Raw genomic sequence first — 10,751 nt, 5'->3', positions numbered from 1 at the left:
TACTTTCCCATTAAGTCCATTTCACTTTTGATTGAAACCTGATTCCTCATTTTTAAGGATGTTTAAAGCTGATCTGAAACTAGTTTTGAAGCAGATTGAAAGTGCTTGGCTTTGCCATATGTGGTGTTTACAACCAACCAACCTCTAGACTTGCCTGCAGTCTGTCCACACACACCCTCTGTTCTATATAAATACACTCTAAATGTGATAACCTGAATGAGTAATGTCTTCTCACCGTGATCCGGCCTCTGTAATTTCATTGAGGTATTGATTTGGAAATCTGAACCTTTGATGCTGTCTAGACATGAAGGTGGCAGCTTGTTTTGCTCTTGGATAATTATGGGCTTCCCGGCATGGAGCATGCTGTGGATTAATGTTTAAAGCCCCCATAAGACCCCAGGTGATGTCTTTAATTAGAAGTTGTTGCTGATGCTAAAATATTGCCATGGTGACTGCAAACCACAGCATTACATGCACAAACAACCCCCCAAAACGTGTTGACATATTTATATTTCTCATCAGCTACTAGTAGTGTAATCGGTTATGCTGCTGAGGCGATGTTGTCATCACTAATGTCATCCTCTGGCTTCCTGTTCAACAGACGCCTTGCCAATAAGATGCAGCTCTGTTTGTGCAGCTGGACAACTTACTAGGGTATATCTGCTCAACGCCTGCTTGATTTAATCTTTGCAAATTTGACAAATTTTTGAAAGTTTTTGTGGCCACAAGATGTGAAAAATGCTTGACGCTGAGGTTCGCCAGTAGGATTTAGGTTGCGGTTGCAGCACTCTGACTGTGTTTGTGTTTCCAGCTGCAGACTGGATGTGAGACCGGGTCAACATGTGAGTTGGTAATCCGGGTCTGGTGTGCGATGCGGGGACCCACCCTCATCATTTGTCTTCTTCTGTGGATCTTAGGAGCAACAGTCTTGATGACACAAGGTATATTCTGCATGATGGGGCTTTTTGGAATCTTTGAGGATTTCAGGTCTGGTATTTCCCAGCCTTGAGTCTTTGCATGGTCTCAAGAATCCAATCAGCCGAAATGGTGGTCAGTTTCCAGCGATTCGAGCAGACAGTCTCTCCAGGTTGTTATTGACTCCTTGGACCAGTTCAGGAATCACAGCCAGTTTGCCACTGTGGGCAAGGACGGCATCCAGTTTGCGGTTTTGCTCGTTCAGAACCGGAGTCACACTGTTCTGAGCCCGGATCTCACACACTGCATTGCTCTGCAGCAGTTTCAAAAGTTTTCCAATTACCATAAACCCGCAAACGCCAAATAACAGGAAACCAGTTAACAGGAGTCCAATTGTCCAGTCTTCTTCCATATCCTCTATGGACAAGCACATGGCTTTCCACTTAGCCCAAGAATCCATCACGTATCCAGCCATATACATTCCGTCAGGACACGCGGGTTCCCCTTTACCTGCTCTCTGAGTGGAAAAGATTTGATCTATTGCGTTGAGAGACCAGCTGACCCGATCTGTGGTGATTGTAAATTGTGAGTTTAGGAAGGGATACAGAGAGAGGCTCCTAAACTAGAAAGGCACGGACAGACAGTGTAGGAAAAGCAGAGGAGGAGAAAACAAAAGCATCCACCTCGCTCGAGAGCCAGTGACACACACCAAACTGCGGCCCATCATGTATGAATGGTGCTTGCTTTGTGTCCTGGTGTGCAGTCATGCTGGAAAAGGAAGGAACCATCCCCAAACTGGTCCCATAAAGTTAGGAACATGGAATTCGCCAAAATCTCTTCAAATCTTTTAAAAAACGAAGCATCCAGAGTTCCTTTTACTGGAACTAAGGGTCCAAGCATAGCTCCTGAAGACCAACCCAACATCATAACCCCCCTCCATCAAACTTCTGCTGGGGCCTCTTGCCAGGTCATCGTTGTAAATGAAAAGTTATCAATTGTTTTTAACCGGATAAAATAAAATAAACTTCACACTTGGCACAATGCAATCAAACAGGTCCTGTTGTCCTGGCAACCACCAAACCCAGACTTGTCGGTCAGATTGCCAGATGGAGAAGTGTGATTTGTCACTGCAGAGAACACGTTTCCACTGATCTGGAGTCCAGTGGTGGTGGGTTTCACACGCTTTGTATTGCACTTGGTGATGTTTGGCTTGGATCCAGCAACTCACCATGGAAACCAACCACTAAGGTGTCTCGACACTGATGTGGAGCTAATCTGAAGACCACATGGAGTCTGGAGGTCTGCAGGAATTGGAGGTTGTAGACCTTTGTGTACTATGAACCTCAGCATCCGCTGACCTGCTCTGTCATTGTACATGGCGACCACCTCATGGCGGAGCTGCTGTTGTGATGGCTGACTGCAGAGTGTTTTATAGCAAAGGGCCAGTTGTTCAAAAGATATAATCTGGATCTAAATTACCCAGATTTGAAATCCTAGTTTTTAGTATCCAGGATCTGGTTATCAGTCTTAATTTTATGCCAGTTTTTCAAAGCAACATTAGATTGGATCACCCTGATCCACAATCAGTTTGCAGATGACCAAATCCAGATTAAAGGGATTTAAAACACTGTGGGTAACTAGCTATGTAAAGGACGATAGATAGAGGATCCAATACGGGGTCACTTAAAATGTTTTTCGTTTTGAGAAACAACACAAAAATCATAAACATTCACTTTTAATTTGATAGTAAAAGCAAATTAATTGATGACACTGGATATTTTGCCAATGTTTCAAATAGTAAAGGCTCAGTGTTCCTCTCTGAGCCCCATGTTGCGGAATCGGACCCACCTTTCACTGCCTGTCAGAACGAGGGGCTGACTGGACGTATAGTAACGGATGCCACTATTAGAAATTTTTTTGACAGGTTATTCTCAGATTATGCAGTGAAGAATCACCGGAAAATGAATTATTATGGCTTCTGTAGTTTGGGAGTTTACTTTTTAAGGTAAGTGTAGTTGTTGTGTAGGTTGTGTAGTTTTTTTACTATTAAGAAAGGCTTAATAGGTCCATCCCTCTGCTACTTTTCTACTGTAATGGTGGTGATTAAACAAGTCAAGGGCACAATATAATCACAAGCATTGAATGGAAAAAATCTATTATTTGACCAAGTTTGTTGTTTTACCACATTTTCTTCCTGAAATCCAACAATTTGTTTGGATCAGGATAATCCGGTTTTCTTGGATCAAAGTTATCCAGATCTGACCCCAACGTTTTGAACACAAAGTGAACACTTTATCCAGATTGGTTATTTAATCCAATCCTATTTCAAAATCCTCCTTTCCCTTACGAACAACCCATTTTCAAGATTTAATCCAATCCAATTAATGAAATCTGATCAGATTACATTTGAACACCTGGCCCAAGGAAATTCCATGACTGGACTTTACTGAGTTCCTGAGATCGACCTTTTCTTTCACAAATGTTTGTAGAGGCAGCCTACATGTCTAGAAGCTTGATTTTAAACATATGTGGCCCTGGAAGTGATCAAAACACATGAATTCCCTCCTTTGTATCGATAACTCAATACTTTTGGCAAAATTGTGTATTTATTCCTTATTAGCACAAATAGCATCTTAATGCATCCAGGAAGGAAGGCATGTCGAGGCGACTTGCTAAAGTTAAAACGGGGAAGCAAGGGGAGTTAAGTGACTTTTAGATAAACATGGTTGTTGGTGGCAGACAAGGTGGTCTCAGTGTCTCAGAAACTGCTGATGAAATTAAAACATATCCAGCAAGCAGCAGATGTCTGAACCAGAATGCCTTGTTGATATCATGAGAATGGGCCAACTGGTTGGAGATGTAAGAAAGGCACCCAGGAAGGTCAGAAGCAGCAGAACTGGTGTTTTTAAAGTAAAATGTTTAATCCATTTGCATTATTGCTGATTTAATCTTCTCCTCTTACAGGCACTTTGAGATTCTACACTCCCTGACTTCTGCTAATCAGCTTTTTGTGCCCACCTTCAGGTCTGGTCACAGCTCCTGCCAGTCTGACCGCAGAGGCAGGTCGCCCCCTTGTGCTTGGCTGCAACATCACCACGGCACCAGGTGACACCATCCGCCAGGTACGCTGGCTCAACAGGCACTCCAAGCTGCTTCTGGCGTACGAGCACGGTGCAGCGGTTCACATCTTCCACCAGGAGCCAACTGTGCAGCTCACTTCCACCGACAACGATGCCAGCTACATCACCATCAACAGGGTGCGGGCGGATGATGGAGGCTGCTATAGCTGCATCTTTGACGTTTATCCCAGAGGACAGGAAGCAGCCAAGACCTGCATCAGCGTTTCTGGTTGGGCACCATCACCTGCTTTATTTATGATTTAGAGAATGAACGTTCCTTTTTTGTTATGGGGTTTCTCAGTCAAGAGACGCTGCTTGTTTTTCAGTTCTTCCCACTTCCAGCACACCAGGTCTCGATTAATCGAACTGCTCGTCAAGTTCTTTGCAAACCTGCTTTCATTTCAGCCAGCTTTGCTAAAGTATGGAAACCTCTAAAATTGGCAGGGCAGAAGTTCTCCGAGGAGGAAAAAAGTGCTTCAATACTGCGCGGCCCCACCTGATGGTTGAACTTTTGTTCTTTCTTCGAGACTAAGCCTTTTTCTGTTTGTGTCAGGGTCGCTGATTATTCACACCAAGTCCTGGGACTGCTTGTTTTTCCCTTAAAGAAACAGGAAGTGATTAGGACATGGTTTGAACTCCCAGATCAGCAGGAGAAGAAACCCAGCTAAGCTCTGTGCTTCCTGTGTTAAATGCGCACACACACATTTTTATTACTCCCAGACTTTTCATGTTATCTCAAACCCTACACACACTGTAAAGATTCCACTTTACATCATGTAAGCAGGATATTTCCACAGTGACTTTCCATATTCTGAAACCTGTCTTTGTTCCTACAAGGTAAAGTTCATCTGGAGGGAAACAGGACCGCCTTTAGCGGGAGGCCTGCCACTCTCTCCTGCTGGTACAGCCTCCCTGAGAGAGTTCACCAGGTCCTGTGGAGGAAGATGGCGGAGCAGGGTGACACCACCACCGTGGCCTACTACTCAAAACGAAGCCACCACACGGATGAACATTTCAAGGGTCGGGTTAGCTTGAGCCAGACGTTGGGAGACACCCAGCTGACCATCAAACAGGTCCACATGGAGGACGAGGCCTGCTACACACATACCCAGATGGCAGCAGGAGCCACCGCCTGCCTCTCTGTTTATGGTGAGACCTTTTTTTCTTTAATTATCTGTATTTTCTTTTTCTATAGAAAGTGTTCCAAGTTTACCTTTTCTTTTAATTTATTAAAAGAAAATAAACATTTTTGCCACTTTAGCTTTTAGAGGCTCTAAAATTCCATCCATCCATTTTCTAAACCACTTAATCCAATTCAGGGTTGCGGGGAAGCTGGAGCCTATCCCAGCTGGCATTGGGTGACAGGCAGGGTACACCCTGGACAGCTCGCCAGTCCATCGCAGGGCCACACAGAGAGATGAACAACCACTCATGCTCACACTCATTCCTAGGGGCAATTTAGAGTAACCAATTAGCCTAACATGCAAGTCTTTGGATGGTGGGAGGAAGCCGGAGTACCCGGAGAGAACCCACGCATACACGGGGAAACATGCAAACTCCACACAGAAAGGCCACTGACCAAACCCCTCTCCAGCCAAGGATCGAACCAGTGACCTTCTAGCTGTGAGGCCACAGTGCTAACCACTGTTCCACCGTGCAGCCCGCTCTAAAATTCATCAAAATGAATTTTTGCTAGTGTTATGTAAAAGATATGGCAGCATGAAAAGATTTCTCAAAAATTAGAGTTAAAACTGTTTTGGGGCCCGATAAGACAAATGTTACAGATGATTTCAGGGTGAAAAAAACCCATTTGCATAATAATGAATATTTGTGTCATAACTTTTACTTAGTGGTTCGTTCTTAATAAGCAGGCCTTCGAAAAGGTCAGAGAATTGTACTTTACAGCTTTTGCAGTTCTTGTACTCCTCAAATCTTTTCCCAGTGATTAGCTCTTACGGTTTCTGCTAAAAAGCCACCTGGATCTCCATTAAAATATGGTTCCCCACATCGCAAAGAAGGCTAAAAGTGAAGAGCAAAGTATTTTCTGGTAGCTGCTTCATTGTTTTTCTGTTTTATTTAAACAGTTGTTGATGAACAGGACAAACTGTGGTCTGAAAGACTGGAATACTTTTTGGATTGCTGCTTTTCTGACTGCAGAAGATTTTCGGTGCATTTAGATGTTTGTAGTGGGGTTGTATTGTTCTGCTGTGCAGCTAAACCTGCACCTACACGGACTACTTTCTAGCTTCTCAGCACATATTTCAGCCTCAGTGTTTTTCTGATGAAGAAGGCTAATAGATTCGAGTCGCAGTTCATATGAAGCAATGAAGTTTAAATAAAAACAAATTTTAAATTTCATTAAGTGAATCCCAACTTTTAAGCACAAGGGTGGATCAATCATTCTGTGGGCTTGTTTAGCAGCTAGTAGCGTGGGGAGGATTTCACTATTTAAAGAATACCATAAAATGCCGGAGGTATCCTTGTGCTCCGTTATACTGAACGCACCTTTAAAGACACACTACGGAACTTTTGCTATTTTCCCATCACACACCCCCTATCGACGGCTAATTCAGCATCCATCTTCCATCTGACCTGACCTCTTAGCTCTCTACAGCCAGCAGAAGATGATCTTACAATAACTCCTATTTGTCCCTTTTAATCTTCTTGTGTTTCTTTGCTGCGACGTTGCGTGTTAAAAACAACCAGTTCCTTATTATACCGTGAAGCAAAACGTCACGTTGCATCCCGGATGTAAAAGTTGTATCCTGTCGGTTTTGCTGCCTCAGGACGCTGCTGGGGAGCAGCAGCTCTAGAAATGCACATGATAGATGTCACTGTGTCATGGAACAAGTCCAGGGCACCAAGTTTGAGTATCAGAAAGTAACATAGCGCATCTTTAAAGCAAAACACTGAAAAATCCCCGAACAGAGTTGTAGCAGAAGTGCCAGTCCCAACAAATGTCTCAAGAATCTGATAGAAATATAAACATAAGAAGAAGTGCATTGTTTGGCCCGTAGTGGTGGCCAAGTTTTGAGTGCGTGTCATTGCAGTGACTGTGAAATGTTCCCGTTTCTCCTGGTTACATAAGCAGATAAAGATTCTGGTAGGTTATCGCCACTGACAAAACAAGCCAAGAACTACAGTAGTACAACCAACGTTTGTCTTATTGCTTTTGTTCTTAAATCCCAACTGCTTGTGCATGGCAGATGTTGCTGGTGGTTACAAACCAGCATCATTTGTTCCTGTCATTCCAAATGAGTTTAGTTTTCAATAAAAACCTAATTAATAATAAAACATGGTAAATTAGAAACAAAATGGGAGGCAACAAAAGCTTAAATACTAAGGAACAAACTTGGTCAAATGGCTTTGCTTGAATATTTGAACAAATACTACATATGTGTCCCTCTCTGCTGTGCTTCAGCCCAACTCCTCAAGTCCCTCCACATCTCTTCATGTAGTCATCTTTATGCTTTTGATGCACAAACTGGAAAGAATTTTAAAGCTTCCAGCTCTGCTTAGTAGTGTTGTGGAAAAAAGTCTGTCAATGACGAGGAGTCTGGTTCTGAAGTGAAAAAGATTACAAAGGTTATTGAACAGAAAATAAAGTACAGAATAATACAAATTGCAATTTGGAGAGCCAGTCCAGAGGTCCGACGGGACAGAAGTCTGGAATGCTCAACCTGAGTCCCAGATATATTTATTTTTTCCCATTCATTTTGTGATACCATTACTCCTAGTTCTTCTTGCCATTTAGTAGTTTCCTTTAAATTCACACTTTCCTTGTTATCAAGATTTGGTTAATTACTGAAATTTGTTTTTTTTTTTGGGATTTATACACTCACATTTTCTTGTCCACCACTGTATTAAGGGGTGCAGGTCAGAAAAAATTTCCCATGCATGTTTAATCTTTTTTCCATATAACTTCTGACTTGCAGATACCTAAAGAGAAGAGAATGTGGGAGTCCAAATTTCTTATGTATAGCTTCAAATGACATAATTTCTATTTGTCCATGAATTTAGAGGATATTTTTAACCTCTTCTGATGCCACATTCTAAATGTGGGATCATTCCTATTTGGCTGAAAATCTGAATCTCTACATTTACCCTCAGTAAAGGCAGTTCTTCTTCCAATTTACACAATTTACTTATTTTTCTCCATACTTTCAGTATATTGTTACTCCATCTTTTATATGACTAAATCTTTATTTTGCAAAGTTCATATGTTTGAACACTCCTTTTCACGGTCAATTGTTCTCCATTTCGCCTGATTTTGATTGATTAGCCATTGTTATACCGCTAAAATTTGGGAAGCATAATAATTCTGTAAATTCAGAACTGTCATTCCTCCGTTCTTTTTATTTAATTTAAGTGTTGTGAGTATAATTCTATTTCTTTTAGTACCACAAATTAATTTCACCACATTTGATCCCATTTCTTGAATGTGGATTGTTCAGCATAATTGTATGCATTAAGTAAAATTGGAGAGAAATATTCTTTGAATTCCTTATAAAATTCCCCAGTAAATCCATCACTTCCAGGACTTTCATCAGGTTTTAAATTTTTAATAGCATTTTTTTTAATTTCCCCTACAATATTTGGTTTAGTGAGACTTTCATTCTGTGGATCAGTCACCTGGGGCAAATCAAGTTTTTTCAGATATTCCCTCACTTCATCAGTTGTAGCTTTGGTTTCTGCAGTATATAATTACGATAATACTCAACAAATTCACTACCTTTTGTCTGTCTGTGTGTCTGTCTGTCTCTTTCTTTCTTTCTTTCTTTTCCAGCATTTAGGCAAGGTGAATGATCGTCTGGATGCTGTGTTCTGCTGAGCAAATTTACTTTGCCCAAGAAGCTTTATAGATTAAGCTTTATTGATATAATGATCCCCTTGACTTCGTCCGTTTTTATTTTATTTCTATACTTATTGTGTTTGAAAAAAAATCACTATTTCTTTGTTCCTTGTTTAAGTTCCGTTTGTTATACTCTTTGTAATATTTGGAATGGTATTTCTTAATTGGTGATTTTCAGTTTATAGGAGAGCATTTTTAATGATTTTGCTCCCCCATCTTAATACTGTTGTTTTGTAAAGGCAAGAGTTTTTTTTTTCCTATTGTTTCCATTAATTCCGAATTTAAAGTATTCCTAGTTTTATCCAAAAGATCAAAGGTCTTTTACAACCATTCACTTTATGAATTTGTTCAAGCTTTAATATTTCTTTTTCGAAATCTATTATTCGTTTTTCTTTTTCTTTCTTAATTCTTGATGGATATCCAATAATTTCTCCACGTAATACTGCTTTTAAACCTCCCCATAAGATCACTGGAATAGTTTCCCCGTTTCATTGAAAATAATGTATTCATTTATAATAGTTTCTTTGTTTTGAAATCTTCCATAAATAATAGTGAATTATTTAATTCTTCTGTTGTTCCTTTTTCAATGTCAATATCCATTTTTATGGAGATTGGTGCATGTGCTGAATGAGTAATCTCATGAATTTTACATTCTTTTAGTCAAGATATTTTTGAAAGTAAAAAAATAATCCAGTCATGAATATTTGTGATTTGGAATAATAGGTATAGTTCTTCTTCAGTGGATTCAGCTATCTCCATACATCCATTATTCCAATCTCCTTCATTGCATTTTTTTTAATTTATTCATTTATTTTTTATATCACCTTGTGAATCCATCTTTGCCTCCGAAATCAGATTAAAGTCTCCTGCCATTATTATTGTCCTCATGCATTCTCTAGTGATTAAATCTACCAACTTTTCTATCAGTTCTTTGTACTGTATAGTGTATAAACATTTATTGAAGATAACTTTGTACTGTTTATATCAACTATCATAATCTCGTATCTACCATTGTGGTCTGAGAGCACCTTTTCTACTTGAAATGCTAAGTAAGTTCTCGTGAGTATAGCGGCGACTCTTCTTGCTAACTCATGAGAGGAGATGTAGACTTGAGATAATGACAGTGTCCCCAGTTTTTCATGATTGGATACATTCAAGTGCATTTCCTGAATAAAGGATATATCTGGAGCTTTTAACTGACCCAAGATTTTCTCACGCTTGATGGGATTTTTCAATCCATTTACATTGTATGAAATTATTTTAATTGACTTCATTTTGATATATTTTAAGAATCCTTTGCCTTTATATTGACATCACTTGACAATACATTTTATTATTTCATATACCAACCACCACATGACTTTGAGAATAGAAATGAGACTGTTAATATGACTTCTTCAGCCGGAGGTTTCTTTCCTGTTAAAAGGGAGTTTTCTTTTTTCCTTCCCACTGTCGCCAGTGTGCTTGCTCAGGATGGGAGATTGAGTTGGAGCCTCAAACTCAATCTTTTAGTTTCCTTTCATAGGCGATTATGAATTGGCTTTCATTATGTTTTTTGGTTTTTTTTCCCTGTCTGTAAAGCGTCTTGAGATAGCATTGCCGTGATTTGACGCAATATAAATAAAGTTGAATTGAACTTCTTGCTATTCAGAAGTCTAGGGCAAGACAAAAAGGATGCCCTAAATAAGAGAAGACAAGAAGGCTGCCCCTTTATCACTGATTTTATTCATAACTTATATTGACAGAATTTCTAGGCGCAGCCGAGGTGTTGAGGGGATCTGGCTTGGTGGCCTCAGGATTGGGTCTCTGTTTTTTGCGGATGACGTGGTCCTGTTGGCTTCATCTGGTCGTGATCTCCAGCTCTC

The 10,751-nt window shown here is 40.3% G+C and overlaps 1 protein-coding gene across 1 annotated transcript; it reads left to right on the top strand.

Moving 5' to 3' along the window:
- Positions 1 to 815: 815 nt before the first annotated feature.
- LOC306774118 (uncharacterized protein) lies at positions 816 to 7,977 on the top strand (the record flags this gene model as incomplete). The annotated part of the gene is made up of 4 exons (XM_079264101.1): positions 816 to 941; positions 3,940 to 4,263; positions 4,872 to 5,183; positions 7,970 to 7,977. Exons 1-4 carry the CDS (start codon positions 872 to 874, stop codon positions 7,975 to 7,977), a joined length of 714 nt encoding a protein of 237 aa, XP_079120227.1. The 5' UTR covers positions 816 to 871.
- Positions 7,978 to 10,751: the final 2,774 nt, after the last annotated feature.

The sequence above is a fragment of the Telmatherina bonti genome (assembly GCF_933228915.1).
Source record: "Telmatherina bonti genome assembly, chromosome: 24".
NCBI lineage: Eukaryota > Metazoa > Chordata > Actinopteri > Atheriniformes > Telmatherinidae > Telmatherina > Telmatherina bonti.
The sequence above is the reverse complement of the archived record's forward strand: the minus strand, read 5'-3'. Positions and strand labels throughout refer to the sequence as shown.